At 44.9% G+C, this 20,118-nt stretch overlaps 1 protein-coding gene across 1 annotated transcript; it reads right to left on the reverse strand.

The window, feature by feature from the left end:
* Positions 1-322: 322 nt before the first annotated feature.
* On the reverse strand, positions 323-19,649 carry tekt4 (tektin 4). Its single transcript, XM_052021049.1, has 6 exons — positions 18,977-19,649; positions 9,331-9,401; positions 7,058-7,201; positions 3,147-3,369; positions 1,834-1,988; positions 323-1,697 (listed from the first exon to the last, which is right to left on the reverse strand). Exons 1-6 carry the CDS (start codon positions 19,508-19,510, stop codon positions 1,481-1,483), a joined length of 1,344 nt encoding a protein of 447 aa, XP_051877009.1. The 5' UTR covers positions 19,511-19,649; the 3' UTR covers positions 323-1,480.
* Between the last annotated feature and the right edge of the window lie 469 nt (positions 19,650-20,118).

Genomic DNA, 20,118 nt, shown 5'->3' on the forward strand with positions numbered 1-20,118 from the left:
GGTTTGTATGGAACCCACTTGCGTGCGATGTCTGTAGATGTCTTTTCAGGAAGAGAACCTGTCGTCCTAAGGCAGCACAGTGGTGCAGCTGGTACAGCTGTTGCCTTACAGTGCCAGTGATCCAGGTTCAAACGTAACCTCCGGTGCTGTCTGGGTGGAGTTTGCATGTTCTCCCCAGGACCGCATGGCTTTCCCCCCCGGGTGCTCCAGTTTCCTCCCACATCCCAAATACATGGGGGTAGGGAGGTTAATTGGACCGTCCTAGTGTGGTAGAATCTGGGGAAAGTTTTTGGGAAGGTGGGGAAGATTAGGTTACAGGGGAAATTAGTGGGCGAATGAGATGGCTCTGCAAGCCAGTATAGATTCGATGGGCTGAACCTCCTCATTCAATATCATAAGGAAATACGGGAATACCCTACCTGGTATAGCCTGTGTGCAATTTGGGAGCCACAGTAAATGCAGTTAGGTCTTAACTACCTTCTGAAATGACCCAGCAAGTCACTCAGTTCAAGGGCAATTAATGATCGCCTTGCCAACAACACTGAATTTAAAGAAGAAAGAACAATCTTAGAAATTTTCCAGTGTTAATCATAACCCTGTGGTGTAATACATGACCGAGAAGCGTAATTGGAACACGTCTTCCCTTCTATCCCCATCCGTCCACCCCACCTTCCTTATTTGGTTCCATGCGCCACCTTCCTTTCCCAACAGATTCCATCGGCTACAGCCCTCTGTTGCCTCCACCCGTCACACCCCAGCCTCTGTCCCTGTTCCCACCCTCCCCTCCCCCACCTGACTCCATCACCAATCAACCCCCTCCCTCACCTGGATTCAGGTCTTGCCCCACCCCTCCCCTCTCACCTCCTTCCACTGGATATCTCCCGTCTACCCTTTCAGCCCGGATGAAGGGTCTGAATCTGAAACACTGACTGTCCATTTCCCTCCACAGATGCTACCTGACTCATTGAATTCTTCCAGTAGTTTGTTTTCTGTATCACTTACATGTAATGGATAACTTTAAAAAATGAATCGAATTATATCATCCAATTATCCCATGCAACCCTACTTAACCTAAAGACTGCACATTTTTGATACCCAGGAGAATTTCATCAGCAACAGTAAATATGGATTGATGCTTAGTGTAAAACAATATGTAAATCTTAGCATTGAAAGATAATACTGGACATGAACTATATCTTCCTTGTTCCTATAAGTTTATTGAATCACAATTCTGGAAATTCCAACGGTAGTAATAACATAGAAAATGCTTTCAGTTTTAGATATTACCTCTAGGAGTCAAAGTCCTGATAATTCTGTAGTAATTTCAGATTACTTGTTCTAAGGGAACAAATTTTCATTTGTGCTTTGAGCCAAATGCCCGATAGGTAGTAAATCACCCAAGTGTAGTGAGTAGTTTCTGCATCCATGGAAGATCCAAGTATTATCGCTCATAAATAACAAGTATTCACTCTTATTTTGCTTATTGATAACCTGCCAACCTAACAACAGTTGGGTATCGTTCACGGTGCTTCAGACACTTCTCATTATCAATAAATATACTGTTTGCTTTTATTGCAATTTCCTTTTCGAGAGTCATTCGTGTATCCTCCATGTTCTCCAGAGACATCTGGGCTTCCTTGAGTTTCTCTTGCAGGAGTGCAATGGACTCCGAGATTTCCCCGACTTCACATATCAAACTGCGGAAATTGGGAAGTAAAAGGAGTGGATGGTGAGAAATTGGGTGATGGCAGTTGTCAGAAGAGGGATGGTAATGAACTGAATGGAAAGTGCCAGCTCACCGATCTCTGTCTCTCAAACATTCTGGGAACTTACTTCATCTGAGCAGGGTCCCTGGTGAGTTCCACATTCGGTCTGTAGGTCCTCTCATACAGTCGAGTCTGAGCCACTTTGAGTGGAGCTTCCTTGTCCTTTATGGCCTGTTTCAGATTGGCAATGTTTCTTTCCTGAGCTGCAATTTGTTCAAGTATCTGCTCAAGGCAAATAAAAGGTAGGGCATCAATGTATAGCCTCACTCATTTATCTCACTGCGGTCTCCACAAACCTTTGAGTGGCGGGGAAAGGATTCTCTAAACTAAGCTGTCCAAAATGGCACCACTTTTGGGATGAATTTCCTAACTTCTGGCTGAGTTACTGCGCAGAGAAAATACAAAGGTGAAACAATAAGCTATAGCTGCTGGAAATCTGAAATAAAAAAAATATACACTGGAGATACTCAGCAAGGCAGGTAGCGTCAGTGGAGAGGAATCAGAGTAAATATTTCAGGTTGATGAAAGGTCATCGACCTCAACCATCGGACTGTACCTCTCTCCACAGATGTTGCCCAATCTGTTGAATAGTTCGAGCATTTTCTTTTTTTGTCAGAGGAGTTGATTGACAAATTTTACCATCTATTGACATTAACACTGAGTTGTTACACAAATAAGAACAACTTAATGCACATCCATTGATAATGTAACTCGTCAAATGTATCTCCATTTGATTATCAACAGCTTGCAATTATTTGGAGCTTTTGAATACTTCAGGGCATTTAATTGGAGCATTGTCCAACAGGTTTTTACGTTGAGCTTAATGGGAAAATATTGGAAATGGTAACCAATTGCCTGGTTACAGAAATGGTTTAGAGGAGTGTCCTCTTGGAGATAGGTGGAGAGATCAAGGGAGGGAATTATAGAGCTCAGCAGCTAAAGGCACAGCCACCAACAGTGCAGTGATTACAAGCTGATCGGCGGGGGGGGGGGGGGGGTGGGTGGGGGGGGGGGGGGGGGGGGAATGCAGAGATCGAAGCAGTTCGTTGGGCCAGAGGATCTTACAGAGAGAGGGAGGGTGGAGACCATTTCGCTTCACAGAGGTTCTGTGGAGCTGTTCTCTGTCCCTTCCAATGAGTTAACTCAAACTTGAGCACACTACAACAAGACTAAACTCTGTAGTTGTATACAACAGTTCCTTTCCAGTCAAATGTCTTAGTTTAAATTTTTTGTTATTTCTGGTTGAGACTGGCAAAAAAGGCTATTTATTTTCACCCATCTATCATTGCCTTGAACACCCACAATTAAGTTCTCTCCTATTTCTAAACTTAATATGATTTATGAAAAAGTGAAACTGAACCAGCTGCTTGAGACAATGACCTTTCTCAGGTGATGGTCTAACTTGGCCTTTACATCAAAGAGCTCTTCCAGGCGTTTGTTAAATGCAGCGTTTACTCTATCGTACTGCTCATGCAGATCTTCGGAGGTCTCCTGCAGCACACTGTCAACCAGTGTGCGGAGGTTAATAGAATTCATTCGCTCCTGTTCAGCTTTGTAGATGTTACAGTGGGTGAACTGGGCCCAAGACTCTGGCGTAGAAGAACTGAGAGATTAAAGAGAAATATCAGTATCAAAACTCAGTGTTACCACCATCGGGAGTATCTACAGGAGGTGCTGCCTCAAGAAGGCAACATCCATCATCAAAGATCCCCCCTGTCCGGGCCACGCCATCTTCTCACAGCTACCATCGGGCAGGAGGTACAGAAGCCTGAAGTCCCACACCACCAGGTTCAGGAACAGCCACTTCCCTTCAACCATTCGGTTCTTGAACCAACCAGCACAACCCTAATCACTACAACACTAGGACCACTTTGATCACTTTGCATTAAAATGGACCTTGTGTTTTATTTTGTTACAATTGTGTTCTTTCCTGTAAAAATTGTGTTTATGTTTTTCTTGTGAATGCTGTTTAAATGATGCTATGTGCTAGTATGATAAGATGGACTCTGGACCTCACAATCTACGTCGTTATGGCCTTGCACCATATTGTCTGCCTGCACTGCACTTTCTCTGTAACTATGACACTTTATTCTGCATTCTGTATCACTTTACCTTGTACTACCTCAATGCACTGTGTAATGAATTGATCTGTATGAATGGTATGCAAGACAAGTTTTTCACTGTACCTCGGAGCAAGTGACCATAATAAACCAATTCCAATTCCAATGTGCCTGTGATACTGCTGCAAGTAAGTTTTTCATTGCACCTGTGCATACGTGTACTTGTGCATATGACGATAAGCTCGACTTTGACTTTGCATGGTCTGTACGTGGCTACTTCTTCTTTTACCAAGTGAGACACATTAAAAGTAAAAAGTATAGTGAAGACAGACGAGATCGGCAAGTTCCCTTTCACTGAAACGGCAGCTGTGACTCAGTGAGGATACCCCTGCTGCATGGTGTGGAGACAGTGCTGCTCTACAGGACGTCCTGCCTTTCTGAGGAGATGTCAAGCTCCCATATTCCAGTCTGAACAAGCAACGCGTTTGTGTTAGCTCTGGTCGTTTCCTGTTTGGTGGACATGACAAGTGGTGTTAAGGCACCATCTAGTGGAGAATAAATCACCATTTATATTGTTTTCCACTACAGGCGCTCTCTTGGGTTACAAACACCTGACTTATAGACACCCTGTACATATGAGCGAGAGTTTGGGAGACCGGCGGGATGGACGGGGACGGATTTTCCGGCTGCTGCCAGGCTGCAGGCGTCTTATGCTGGGTGGGAATGGAGCGTTTCCGTGTGCCTTCTCTCCCCACCCTCCGAGCTGCAACAATCAGGGGGCTGGATGGAGCCGAGCCGAGCCAGGAACGCCGAGCGGACTCACTCACTCGCTCGCCGAGTCAGTGAGGCCCGCTGGCGGCCGCTCTTCCCCTGCCTGCTCTGTCTCCCGTCGCTGCTGTTTCTGTGACCCTCTCCCACACACTGTTTCTGTTCATTTCCGACTTACAAAAAATTTGTGAACAGTTCTCGGGAAGACGAACCTGTGGTGGCCTGGGGAAACTGCCTGCATTTCTTTTTTTGCAATATGTCAGGGTATTTCCTTTCCACAACATGCCATTCCACCTGACATAGAGTCATAGTGTAATACAGCATGGAAACAGGCCCTTCGGCCCAACTTGTCCATGCTGACTCAAGTTAGTCCCATTTGCCCGCGTTTGGCCCATATCCCTCTGAACCCTTTCCTATCCCTGTACTTCCCGATGAGGAATTATGATAAGTTCTGATAATGGGCAGCTTGGTTTGTCATTGATTTAGAGGTTGAATAGAGAGTGTCCACAGCTGAGTGCACTCAGTCAGAGTAACTTGATCACTTACCGACATGGCAACATTCATTTAGAAGGGTTTAAGCATCTTTACTTATGAATATCTAGAAATTAAAAATACAGGGGAAAAGCTCAGATAAGTATGTAGGGATGATGTTTGCCCCGAAAACCAGGGTCACAGTCTCAAAGTAAGGGGTCAGTCATTCAGGACAGAGATAAGAAATGTTTTCACCCAGGGGGTAGTAAATCTTTGGACCTCTCTATCCAAGAGGTCTGGAGAGGCTCAATGGCTGAGAATAATCAGTACTGATATTAGATTTTTGGATTTCAAGGAGGATTTGTGTACAAGATGATAAGAAGCATAGATTGAGTGGACAGTTAGAGACTTTTTCCCAGGGCGACAATGACTAACACGAGGGGACATAATTTTAAGGTGATTGGAGGAAGGTATAAGGGAGACGTCAGGAGTAAATTTTTTACACAGAGAGTGGTGGGTGCGTGGAACGCACTGCCGGCAGAGGTTGTGGTGGCAGATACATTAGGGACATTTAAGAGACTCTTACATAGCCACATGAATGATAGAAACATGGAGGACTATGTGGGAGGGAAGGGTTAGATAGATATTAGGGCAGGATAAAACGTCGGCACAACATCGTGGGCCGAAGGGCCTGTACTGTGCTGTAATGTTCTATGTTCTATTTGGATTAAACTTGATTGGATAATAACTAGAAGCCATCACCAGGTTATGAATGGGTTACACTTTTACAGACATCCGTAAGTCGATTTTGTCCATAAGTCGGAAAATACACAAAATCACTGGATATGGTAACCATACCTCCAGAGTGTTGCAATGAATGGTGTTGGTGAGGGTCAACAGACGTTGAACATATATTGTGTACCCATGCCTAGTTACAATGGTACAGAATCAGGATGTCCCATGCTCGATGGCTAGCTTTGATGGGCTTGAAGTATCAATGGATGTTGCGTTGTTTAATAGAGTATCGTTGCATGAGTATCAATAGAAGCGATTCCTTGTCAGTTTCTAAAACAATTCTTGTAAGTGGCCTCCCATGGTGAAACTGGTAGCCTGTGTTTTTAAGAGACAATCGTGTCTGATTACTGTGGTTACACAAAGAGTTTTTTTTCCCAAGACTAGTTCTCATTCGAATTTAATAATATTTATGGGAGCTCGTTCGTATGTGTGAGGTGGCCACAAGTCGGGTGTTTGTAACCTGGGGAAGGCCTGTAATTCATTCGAAGTCTTTAATAACAGTGCTCATGGCAAACAGTCAATTCTACAGCAAACAAAGTCAATTTTCTCAGAAAATAATAACGGAGAATTTGTATTCTATGCTTCATTGGAAGCTGGAAGCACTGCCTGAGGGCATAGTAGAGACAGGTATACTCCAAATATTTGCCCAGTAAAAGAACTCCCCTGCCTTGCAAAAAATTGCAAAATTAGGAATAAAAAACATCAGGGTAATTTTCACCCCAATGGCTGCATTAACACATGATCTGAGAGCCATTGCCTGCAGAGGTCACAATGGCCACATCATTAAGATAAGATTTATTTATTTATTAGTCACATGTACATCGAAACACACAGTGAAATGCGTCTTTTTGCATTACTGAGAATGTTCTGGGGGTAGCCCGCAAGTGTCGCCACTCTTCTGGTGCCAGCATAGCATGCCCACAGCTCCTAACCCATACGTCTTTGGAATGTGGGAGGAAACCGGAGCACCCGGAGGAAACCCATGCAGATACAGGGAGAACGTACAAGCTCGTTACAGACAGCGGCGGGAATTGAACCCAGGTCGCTGGTGTTGTAATAGCGTTACGCTAATCGCTACACTACTGTGCAACCGTACCAGGATTACTACCAGGATTCATGGGCAGTGGGTCTCAGCCTTAGGGACTTAAAGACTGCAACGTCCTTTGACTTTGAAAGCTGAGTTTGAATTTGCCTTACTTGTCCTCGAACTTGGAAGAGTTTGGATGGAACTGAATGTTGGTGCTCTGGTTATTGAGACCACCAGCCTTCACGTCAATTTTGTAGGCTTCGTATTTGTCGGACCAATCCATCTCCAAACGTTCCTTGGCATCTCTGTTCTTCCTGAAACACACCAAATGGAGAATATTTCAATTAAATGTTATCTTAATCAAATACAGGATGTAAAAGAAAGTATGCAGTACCCTCCTGATGACAAATCTTAGAGAGCAATGAAAAATATACGTCTAGTCACTGTGTCTTTAATCACTAGTGTCTCTGGTCACTGGTATTGGTATTGGTTTATTATTGTCACTTGTACTGAGGTACAGTGAAAAACTTGTCTTGCATACCGTTCGTACAGGTCAATTCATTACACAATGCAGTTACATTGAATTAGTACAGAGTGCATTGAGGTAGTTCAGGTAAAAACAATAACAGTACAGAGTAAAGTGTCACAGCTACAGAGAAAGTGCAGCGCAATAAGGTGCAAGGTCACAACAATGTAGATTGTGAGGTCATTGTCCATCTCATTGTATAAGGGAACTGTTCAATAGTCTTATCACAATGGGGTAGAAGCTGTCCTTAAGTCTGGTGGTACGTGCCCTCAGGCTCCTGTATCTTCTACCTGATGGAAGAGAAGAGAGAATGTCCTGGGTGGGTGGGGTCTTTGATTATGCTAGCTGCTTCAGCAAGACAACGAGAGGTAAAGACAGAGTCCAAGGAGGGGAGGTTGGTGTCCGTGATGCACTGGGCTGTGTCCACAACTCTCTGCAGTTTCTTGTGGTCCTGGGCAGAGCAGTACACATTGTGTAGAGGCTGTGCACTGTGCTGCCTTCTTTATGGCTTAAGCAGTACAAACAGGACAAAATGGATGCACAACCTAATGGATGCAATGAGTCACGGAAGTTTTAAGTTCTACATAATCAAATCTGTAAATGCAGGAAATGCTCAGCTACGTTGGGCTGCAGCTGAGGAGAGCGGAACAAAGTTAATGCTTACGATCGATAATCTTCCATCAGAAGTGGAAGAAGTTAGACATAAAACAAGGTTTGAGGTGCAAAGGAAGAGGAAGGGAAAGGGGAGAATAAAGGGGAACGGGTGATAGTCTGGGAAGATAAATGACAAGAGGGATGGTGATACTAGAGTAAAGAGGGAATGGCCAACAGGACAACTGAAGGGGGAATGCTGTGGTCTGGGCAAGGTGTAAATAGGAATTCACCCCTGAAATTGGTGAGTCTGGTAGGTGTTTGCATGCTAAGGCAATCAGAGTACATGGGAATGTGGTGGAAAAATGGGGTTCACGTGCAAGCTTGGTCATGTCCTTATTCAGCCACGGGATAGGTTCAAGGGGCTGATTGGCCTGCACCAGCTCCCATTGTTGTATGCTCCTTGCCCTGTTTTGCAGTGGAAAGAGCAAAGCCCATGCCACAACTTCGCTGTTTCTGAAACATCACATCGGGACGTGACTATAATCTACTCACATTTGTTTCAGTTCCCCTTTTGCGACTCACTAAGGTGCAATAATAACCACAAATGTAACCAGAGAATAAATTGAGTCGCAGAAAAGCTCCTGGCATATCGGACAATTCCATGTGGTCATCCTCAGTACAGTAAAACTCTGGTAATCTGTTATCCACCCATTCAGATATCCCTGTGGTTTGACATCTGGCTCACTATTAATGTTTGCTGTGCTTCCTTCCATCTCACAGGGGACCCAGTTCCAGTGCTTCCTTCCAACTCACCCAGGCCCCGGTCCTTGCGCTTCCTTCCATCTCACAGGGGACCCAGTTCCAGTGCTTCCTTCCAACTCACCCAGGCCCCAGTCCTTGCGCTTCCTTCCATCTTACAGGGGACCCAGTTCCAGTGCTTCCTTCCAACTCACCCAGGCCCCGGTCCTTGCGCTCCCTTCCATTTCACTGGGGCCCCAGTTCCAGTGCTTCCACCCAGCTCACTAGCGACCCTGTTCCCACATTCTCTCTCAACTGACCACGGTCCCTTTTCCCATGCTCCCTTTAAACTTACCTGGTTCAGTGGGAAATTTATTGTAATACCGCATAACATCTAAAATAGTGAGTTAAAAACGTGTTGAGGTATTAATCCAATAGTTTGGAAAATTTGCTAATCTGGCCACACCAAAGTACCGAGCGTGCCAAATAATCAGAGTTTGAGTAAATTAGTAAATAATTTGAATGATGGGGGAATAATGAATGAGTGGTGAGTCAGTGACATCTCATCAACAACAATTTGCTTACCTTATCTGAGTAATGACCTGATCCAAAGTTCGCTTCAAAACACCCCGTACATTCTGTATCAGATCAACCTCCTAGAATAAAAAGCAGAAGTCTTATTGCACATTATTTCAGTAATGGTGCATTATTGATGGATTGCAGTACTGAGTATTCCACTCATGAGCAAGCCACAAACAATGCTCACAAGGAATCATTACGAGTGTAGTGTTCCAGAAGTTCCAGTTTCCTGCTTTTCTCGTTCGTCTTTAATTTGTAAAGAAACTGCATGCTGTGCTTAGTAAAGTGATTGCCAGCAATCTACCCTAACCTGCACTGATTGTAGAGCTCTGAGCTGTGTCAAGGGGTATTTAGTTCAAAGAGCATGTGGGTCAAAGAGTCATACAGTATAGAAGTGGGCCATTGCATCTGTCCAACCACTAGATACCCATCTATACTAAAGCAACACACAAAAAGCTGGAGGAACTCAGCGGGTCAGGCAGCATCTATGGAGGGAAATGGACAGTTGACATTTTGGGTTGAGACCCTTCATCGGGACATGATCTCGACCCGAAACGTCGACGGTCCATTTCCCTCCACAGATGCTGCCTGACCTGTTGAGTTCCTCCAGCTTTTTGCGTGTTTGTTGCTCCATATTTCCAGCATCCTGCAGTCTCTTGTGTCCCCATCTATACTAATCCCGCTTCCCAGTACTTAACTAATAGTTTCCCACAACTTGATGCTTCAACTGCTTGTCTAAATTCTTTAACATTGTGAGAATCTCTGACTCTACTCCCAGTCAGTCAGTACGTTCCAGATTCCAACCACCCCCTGAGTGACAAAAATTCTTTCTCAGATCTCCTCCAACTCTCCAAACCCTTACCTTAAACCGATGCCCTCTGGCTTTAGACATCTCTGCTTTCTCACTATATCTACGCACCTCAAAGTTTTGGATAACTCTATCAAGTCCCCTCTCAGCCTCCTCTGCTCCATGGAAAACAAACCAGGCCTCTCCAGTCTCTCCTCATAACTGAAGGCCTCCATCCCGGGTGAAATCTGCTATGGACCCTCTCCATTGTGATGTTTTTGATTGCCCCGTCACAGCTGCACAATGTGTTGTTAGCCACTGATGAAAACAAGTCATCTAACAGATGACTTTACACTGAGTTGAGCTGAGGAGTATAACTGTGTTTGTGGCAAACAGTCAATTCTATAGCGAACAAAGTCAATTCTCTCAGAAAACAATAATCGAGAATTTGGATTCTATCCTTCATTGGAAGCTGAAAGTACTGCCTGAGGGCATAGTAGAGGCAGGTATACTCCAAATATTTAATGTATCCGCACAAAGACCTAAATTGTCAAGGTACAGAGGCTACAGGTGGTGTGCCGGGAAATGGGATTAGTGTGGATGGGTATTTAAGATAAGAGATAAGATATCTTTTATTAGTCACATGTACATTGAAACACACAGTGAAATGCATCCTTTGTGTAGAGTGTTCTGGGGCAGCCTGAAGTGTCGCCACACTTCCGGCGCCAACATAGCATGCCCACAACTTCCTAGGCCAGTCTTTGGGATGTGGGAGGAAACCCACACACACATGGGGAGAACGTACAAACTCTTTACAGACAGCAGCCGGAATTGAACCCGGGTCGCTGGCGCTGTAATAGCGTCACGCTAACCGCTACACTATTGCGCCTGGTCAGCCTGATATGGTGGGTGAAGGGCCTGTTTCTGTGCTGTATCATTCTACATTTCTGAATGGGCATTGTGTTTAGCACCATTGCCCAGTAAAAGAACTCCCCTGCCTTGCAAAAAATTGCAAAACTAGGAATAAAAAACATCAGGGTAATTTTCACCCCAATGGCTGCATTAACACATGATCTGAGAGCCACTGACTGCAGAGGTCACAGCTGTCACACCATTACTACCAGGATTCATGGGCAGTGGGTCTCAGCCTTAGGGATCTACAGACTGCAGCAGCATAACATGCTGCCATGGAGATGTGGAAGACCTCAGGGGAAGGGAATGTGTATCTGTAGTGTGTCCAGTTGTGTGTGGCCAATACCCACCGTCCTATCAGATTTGCTAGCGCAGGTCAGGCAGTGATGTACGAGATATACAGAGCATTAAAAACTCATACAGATATGCAGACAGTTACAGACTTTTTAATTCACATCTCCTTACTGACTTGCTGAGGGGTTTATCTTTGTTTTACTATGACTTAAAAACAAATCCAATTTCTATCAGGTAAGGCAGGGGTGTGTATCGTGTACATTAATGATATTATTACTTATACAAATGACACCAGAAAATCATCAATTACTGTAAGGTGAATTGTCTGGCCTTTGTCCTAATGGGTTGGACTTTGAAATGCACAAGAAGCTTCATGAATGATTCACACATTTAAATAGGGAAAATGCACTCCAAATTGTAGGCTAATCTATTTAAAAGGCAGGGGAAACAGAATTTCCAAATGAAACTTCACCTGCCTTCCAAACATCAATAAAGCAAGATAATTTCCCAAGAAGAATGCACTGGATGGATAACAGTTGTGTTCAAATTTTGTGCCAAAAATCAATCTCAGTCACTTACTGCAGTGTGTCCATCAGGGACAATACCCAGTTGTCACCATTCTGCGTACAGATGTTTCTTCAAATTTAATCTTAATCCAATAACACCGATGATATATTTTAAAATATAACATAATATTAAAGTGACAGAGGTAATTGGGCCAATTAACTTAAGGAAAAATGTTTTTGCTGGTTCCTCCTGTACTGGACTCAGTTTGGTAAATTAGAAATATCCCATGTGGTTACTGTAAAATTGTTGGAAGAAAGCTTGTCAATGGACTAATTAACATACGTAGTCTTTTTTGACACAGTCACTGCTCTAAGGAATGAAATGCAGCAGCCAGTTTGTGCACAGCCAGCTCCCACAGCAGTGTCACACGATGATCGGATAAGTTATTATCATGATGCTGGTTGGGAGATAAACATTAGCCATAACATCTGTATACCTTCTCCACTTTCTCTAAGAATAATGTCCTGGGTTATGTTGTATCTTCTGTGAGAACAGAGGGGATTCAATTGAATACCTCGTTCAAAAGACAACCCCTCAAACAGTCCAGCACCCTGTCAGTACTGTAGCAGAAGGTATTTTTATGCTTAACACTCCAGTGTGGTACTTGAACCCACAGCTTTCTGACACAAAGTTTGCAAACATCATAAAGCTATACCACAGTTGACATATTGAAGTGATACAGAATTATGAATGGTTGGGAATGAGTAAAAGAACTATGATTTACCCTTGAGATTCAAAGTCAATAAATACAGCCTGAGCAGTTTATGAGATTCATATAAATGCAATATTCAATTACACACATATGCTCCTTTTCTTATCTTCAGTAATATAGTTTCCATATAATCAAAACTCTAATGACAGTTCAAAAACAGCATTTAAATTCCATACATTGAATGTCTATGCAACAAACGTGGTCTGTATAGAATATTAAATGATTCACAGGAACAGAGATTCCTTTCACAACTTTGCAAACCAGGAGGAAATTATGGCCTGGATTTTGCAAAGTGGATCTCACTGTCCACATGCACCCTTGGATTCCACAGTGGCCTGGATTTACCTGGATTGGATCCGGACTGCCATACTCAACTGGCCACGTGTGTCCTGGACCCAGCCAATGAGGCCCCATGCAAGTCCAGGCCCTCTCGTGTCATACAAATGGGACAGGTAAGTGATCCAGAGAAAGACCCACACACAGGCCAGGTGACAGAAAGCTGACCCCCCCACCCCCCAGTTTTGCCATCTGTCAAAGCTGTCAATCATTTGCAATGCTTACAAATGTGCCTGTCATTCAGAAACTATTGAAATAAGCAATTCAAAAATATTGAAAAGATATAAAAATTTTAAATATACCGGCTAAAGATACGTAAGTAATTGAAAACTTTGCATGAAAATACAAATAAAAATGTTATTTATTTTAAAAATTATCTCTTTTTCCTGCAACTGTAAATTTCCCCATTAAAATGAATGGGTTCACGGATCCTGTGGGAGGTCTAACTTGGCACAGGATATGTGGGCATATTCCCCAGTGTAAAGACAAGGGAACCTCACCAAGTGCGTGTGTGTGCTGCCTGATGAAGATAGTAGAGTTGCTGTCTCCGAGCTCTGGGTGACCCAGTTTCAATCCTGAGCTCCAGTGCTGTCCGTGTGGAGTTTGCACGTTCTCCCTGTGACCGCACGGGTTTCCTCCGGGTGCTCCGGCTTCCTCCCACATCCCAAAGACGTGCGGGTCAGTCAGTTAAATGGCCGCTGTAAGTTGCCCCTTGTCTGTAGCTGAGGGGTAGAATCTGGGGGGAGTTGATGGGAATGTGGGGAGAACAAAATGGGATTAGTGTAGGATTGGTGCAAATGGGTGCTTGATGGTTGGTGCGGACTCCGTGGGCCAAAGGGCCTGTTTCTGTGCTGCATGGCCCTATGACTATGACAGAGTCCAGCACAGGAGCATAACGAACAACCTTGCGCTCAACATCAGCAAGACCAAGGAACTGATTGTAGACTTCAGGAAGGGGAAGTCGAGAGAACACACACCAGTCCCCATTGAGGGGTCAGTGGTGGAAAGGGTGAGCAGCTTCAAGTTCCTGGGCATCAACATCTCAGTGGATCTATCCTGGGCCCAACACATTGATGCAATCAGGAAGAAGGCACATCAGCAGCTCTACTTTGTTAGGAGTTTGAGGAGATTTCGTATGTCATCAGAGACTTACAAATTTCTTTAGATGTACAGTGGAGAGCATTCTGACTGGTTGCATCACAGCCTGGTACGGAGGCTCCAATGCACAGGATTACAGGAGGCTGCAGAGGGTTATAGACTCAGCCAGCTCCATCACGGACACAACCCACCCCACCACTGAGGACATCTCCAAGAGGCGGTGCCTCAAGAAGGCGGCTTCTATCATTGAGGACCCTCACCATCCAGGACATGCCATATTTTCGTTACTACCATCAGGCAGGAAGTACAGGAGCCTGAAGACCCACACTCAGTGATTCAGGAACAGCTTCTTCCCCTCCACCATCAGATTTCTGAACAATCTATGAACCCATGAACGCTACCTCATTATTCCTTTTGTTTTGCACCATTTAGTTATTTTTGTAATTTATCGATTTTTATGTCTTGCACTGTACTGCTGCCGCAAAGCAACAAATTTCACGTCATATGTCAGTGATAATACATCTGATTCTGATTCTATGAGCTAGAATCCGTCAGCAGGTTTGTATTTGGACATGCATGTGCCAAAATCCCAAACTTGCTCGAATTTACATGGAGTAAATATTGACAGTTCAATGTGAAACTACAAGAATTTATCATCAAGATTCAGCCCAAAGATAATTTAATACACTTGTTTAACTTGACCAATTCTAGTATTTACATTTCTAAGTAACTGAAATGGGTCAGTGATTAATTTGCATCATTTACATGAGATGATTGCAAATATATAATTTGCTACAAAACAATGGTGACCTTGGATAGATTTCAAACTATATCAAAACAAGTCTTTTGTTGTTTTCACCATTGTGTCAATCTGGGATTTTACTTAAATAAGATAAAATCACTTATCTTCATTCATGCACAACTATCACTTGAAGGTTAAATGGGCAGTAATTCAAAATCATCTATTTCGGTTCCAAGATAATAATAACTTGTACTTATATAGAACAAGAAAGCCAGTAAAATGCCACAGGAGCATTCTCAAACAAAACCTGACACTGAGCCACTAAGGATTATTAGAAGTGGCCAAAAGGCAGGGCGAGAGGTGGAGGGGCAGAGTGGATTGGCCAAGGAATTTCACTGCTTTTGACCCATGCCCTGGATGGCACGACTATGATTACTGGTGAGCTTGAAATGTGCGGGATACCGGGATCTCTCTTGAAGAATTGTCTTCTTCTTTGCCGACCTCTCAGTATGGAGGATGACTTGCTTTCTCTGAGAAGGCATAATCCAACGTAGGGCTACTATTGCTTACAGAGACCATTGAAGAGCTTGAAAACAACAAAGAGGATTTCAAGAGCAACACACATAAAACGCTGGAAGAACTCAGCGGGTCAGGCAGCATCCACGGAGGGAAATGGACAGTCGATGTTTCGGGCCGAGACCCTTCATCAGGACTGGAAGGGAAGAGGGCAGAAGCCAGTATAAGGAGGTGGGGGGCGTTATGTTTGTTCCTCATCAAGAGACAAACTTCGCGTGGGTTTAACATCTGAACATTTTATTAACCAACACAGACCGGTTTGCTTTCCCTCTCTTTTTACAGCCACCTCCTGTTCCCCCCCGTGACCCCTTGCACTGCCTACTGGGAACTGTAGTTCTTTATTATAACTGCATAATAACACACAATAACACAGGGGGTAGGGGGAGGGGGAGGAGCACGAGCTGGTGAGTGACAGGTGAGTCCGGGTGAGGGGGGGGGAAGGTAGGTAGCTGGGGGCGGAGGGGGTAAAAGGGAATAATGTCAGAAGCTGGGAGGTGATAGGAGGCAAAGGGCTGAAGTAGAAGGAATCTGATAGGAGAGGACAGTAGGCCATGGAACAAAGGGAAGAAGATGGGCAGGTTGTGAGGGTGAGGGAGGGGGAAGAGAAGGGGTGAGGGAGCCACAGGAAAGAGGGAGAACAGAGGGGAGGAAGGGAAAACAGAGGGGAGGGGTTCCCGGAAGTTAGAGCAATCGATGTTGAGGCTGTCAGGTTGGGGACTACCAAGCTGGAATATGAGGTGTTGTTCCTCCAACCTGCGTCTGGCCTCAACGTGGCATGAGAATCTCAAAAATGAGCTCTCAGATACTAGGAACACACAAAGGCAGCGCAGCACACTAAAATCTTTATTACATCTTTGCATTGGTAGATAAGTGTCAAAGTGCCAGGCACTAATGGAGCCTTCATACTAATGGATTATAGTTCTCTTGACAGCATTAACACCCAAGGACAATAACTGTTTGATTTACTCTGCCGAATGTCTTTGAATCTCGTGTTGGAAATCAATTGTAATGAAAAAGTTTCTTCCTTCCCACCTAGACTAACACAAGGTGACCACAAGATTGTACAAGACTGCAGTCGCTCATGAGTATGGGGGACTAGTGGTGGCATGTTTCCCCTGCTAACCATCATGGAGGCCATGACAAATATTAGCAGTGAGCACTCTGAATGGCTCACTAACGCAATCGGTAATGACGCCATAATCAACTACAGTGGAATGAACCCATGAATCGTGTTTTAAATCTTTTTATTTTACTCTGATGTCTTTCTCCCTCGTCTCTCAAACAGAAAACTCAATTGAAATGTTGTCTTTCGTTTAGTCACTTGTGCCAAATCACCCGTTTTCCCCTTGGTCCAACGCTTTCCTATCTCATTCAGTCTCTCCTGATCTCCACCAGATCACAGACTTTCCACTTTCTTCTCCACTCCCTCCATCTAAAAAAAAGTTACCTTTAGCTCATTCAAGTTCTAAAAGTCACCAATGTGAATATTAACTCCGATTCTCTCTCCACAGATGCTGCTTAACTTGCTGAGAATCCCCAGCACATCTGGTTTTTATTTCAGATTTACAGCATCTGCAGTATTTTGCTATTGTTGCTTCTTATTGAGTTATGAAGTCATAGAGTCACACAGAAACAGGGCCTTCTGCCCATCCTGTCTGTGCTGGTCATCAAGCTCCCATTCACCCTAATCCAATTTTATTCTCCCCTCATTCCCATCAACTCCCCCTTAGATTTTATCACCCACCCCTACACACTAGTGGCTAATAAACCTACCAACCTACAAGTCCCTGGGTTCTGAGAGGGAACCCAGGGGAACCCAAGGGAAACCCACATGGGCAGAAGACCAGAAGTCAGGATTGAACCTGGGTCACTGACACGGTGGGGCTGTGCCACTGTGCTACCCCAAGTGGGAGAGGGAGGCACGGTAGTGTAGCAAGTTAGCATAACACTTTACAGCGCGAGTGACCCGGGATCAATTCCCGCCACTGTCTGTAAGGAGTTTGTACGTTCTCCCCCTGTCTGCGTGGGTTTCCTCCGGGTGCTCCGGTTTCCTCCCACATTCCAAAGGTTAGGAGCTGTGGGCATGCTATGTTGGCGCCGGAAGCGTGGCGACACTTGCGGGCTGCCCCCAGAACACTCTACGCAAAAGATGTATTTCACTGTGTGTTTCGATGTACATGCGACTCATAAAGATATCTTATGAGACAACGGAATTTAAATCAGCACAAAGCACAGTGAAAGCATCTGGTTAAAGTCTGGGTCAGGTTGAGTTAACATCAAATCACATGCCGAGCCCAGTAAAAAATAGAATCTAAATAAGAATAATGATCTGAATATCCTCCTTCAATTTTGGGTCATGTCCCTTTTCCCATTTACATTAGAGTGAGGTTGTGATCCACAGGTCTTCATCAGAATCAGTGCAATTTGTTTTATGGCTGCTCCTTGTCAGTGTTAAAATATCACCCAAATGATTCCCTTGACAAATGTAATGTTGGTCAAATGGATCTCATTGATTGCCTTGTGATAAATTTACAGCAGAGCACATATCTTGATGTTCATTCTGACATCAGGGAACAAAAAGGATAGAAACAGCATTTCAAGCTTGCCATCATCTGAAAATCATTGCTGTGAAACTCTTCAGCTAGCTCGGTGTTAGCAGTGAGCAGAACGTTGAGAATCAGATGTGCTTGCCACTTAAACCCCTATCACTGGTCTAATTAGAGCATGGTACTAATTAGGCGGCACGGTAGTGTGGACTATCTAGTAGAGCAGCTTCCTTGCAGCTCCGGCAACCTGGTACAATCCTGACCTCCGGCACTCTATGTGGAGTTTATATGTTCTCTCCGTGACTGCATGGGTTTCCCCCAGATGCTCCAATTTCCTCCCAAATCCTAAAGATATGCAACACATAAAACACTAGAGGAATTTAGCAGATCAGGCAGCATCTACGAAGGTAAACTGGCAGTCAACGTCTCAGGTTGAGACCCTTCATCTGGAGTCTAGATGAAGGGTCTCCACTTGAAATGTGGACTGTCCATTCCACTCCACAGATGCTGCCTGACCCGCTGAGTTCCTCCAGCACTTTGTGCGTTGCTCCAGATTCCAGCATCTGCAGTCTCGCGTGTCTCCGAGAGTTATGCAGGTTGGTGGGTTAATTGGCCACTGTAAAATTGGCCCTTGCCTGTAGGTGAGGAGAAGAATCCAGGGGGAGGAAATTGATGGGAATATGGGGAGGATAAATTGGGATTAATGTAAATGGGTGCTTGACACTGTGAACTCAAAGGCATGACTCTGCCTCCCACTGCTGTGAGGTTTCTTTGGACATCTACTGCATTCAGGGCGCTATATAAATTCAGTTGCCTTTGCCCATGCTGTTTAAGAGCCAGTCAGAACTTCAACAAGAGACAGCATGTTGTATGTCCACAGCCCTGACACTGAGTGGGGAGGGCTTCCATCTGCAAAGAAAACATTCTTAAAAATCTGATTGAGATTAACATGGGACCAAACAGACCCTGAGCATGGAGCCTGGCACCCAAAGCCATCCCAGAACTAGAGGGGGGGGGGGGGGGAATGTCCGATGTCTGGCTGTGGGATGGGGGTTGGGAAGGGCACTGTCCCGCCACCTCACCTTGAGGAGCTCGTCCTCCACCGCATCTTTGACCAAGTCAGGACCCTGCCTCCTTTCCCTGTTCTGCAGGTTGTCGGTGGAGATGAACATGGCTATCTCGGTGGCATCCAGGGCAATTTCCAGACGCCTTTGCTTCTCCAGCAGCAGCTCGGTCTCGGCTAGAAGGTCCTCGATCTCCCTCTTGAGCTCCGACTTCCAGAAGAAGATATCTTGCAGCCTCTCGCCCAGCCTCTTGGTAGAATGGGCTTGGGTATCTTGGGTCAACTTTTCCCTCTCCACGATCAGAGACTTGGACCCGTTGCGCACGTTTTCCGCCGTGTCCCGCTCGGCGAAGGACTGGTAGTACTTGGAGTAATTGTTCTGAGCCCATTCCTCCGGGATGTACTTGGCTGTGCGAAACCCAGCCGTAGCCAGACCCGACGAAGAGTGCAGCCCCGTGTTCTTGACCATGCAGTAGGGTTTGCAGGGCAGTTCCTCCTCGGGAATACACTGTGCAACCTGTGGATGGGTCACCAACACCTCTGTTGCAGACATGGTTTCTTGGTCTCTCTCCCTCTCCTTGGATTCTCCTTTTTTTTGCCCACCAAAAATATTATAAGTTCATCAATGCATTGATGTGCACCAAGTTGGGTTCGAACCCTTGCCTCATGGAGCCCGCAGCTTTGGCTTGAGTATCAAAACTCACCAAGCCAGTTGTGCGGCTTTGGTTGCTTGGGTTTGTTGTGGGCGTCGCTAGGTGACCGTTACCATGGGGAGAACGCGTTGCTACGGAACGCGTTGAGCTGGTGGAGCTGTGGACTGTTCTCCTCCTTGTTCCTGTCTCCTCCTTCTGGTTAAACGCGGCCTGTTACTTCACTGTCAAGAAGTTGATGTGAAAATTGACCATTGGTCTATTCACCACCCCTGTGTCAGGCAAAAGGAACCCTGGGTCCTGAGGACAATTTACCTTTGCAGAGTATGGTTGTGACCTGGACTGCAAGGGTGTTGGAAATAGGGTCAACAAGTCTATCAACCGAGTAGGCATTGGTGAGAGATTAATTCAGAGTCAGAATCAGGCTTATTATCACTGACAAATGTCGTGAAATTTTGTTGTTTTGTGGCAGCAGTACACAAGAGATCATTCAGCCCATTGTGATGGTACC

The sequence above is a fragment of the Pristis pectinata genome, chromosome 8 (assembly GCF_009764475.1).
Source record: "Pristis pectinata isolate sPriPec2 chromosome 8, sPriPec2.1.pri, whole genome shotgun sequence".
Lineage (NCBI taxonomy): Eukaryota > Metazoa > Chordata > Chondrichthyes > Rhinopristiformes > Pristidae > Pristis > Pristis pectinata.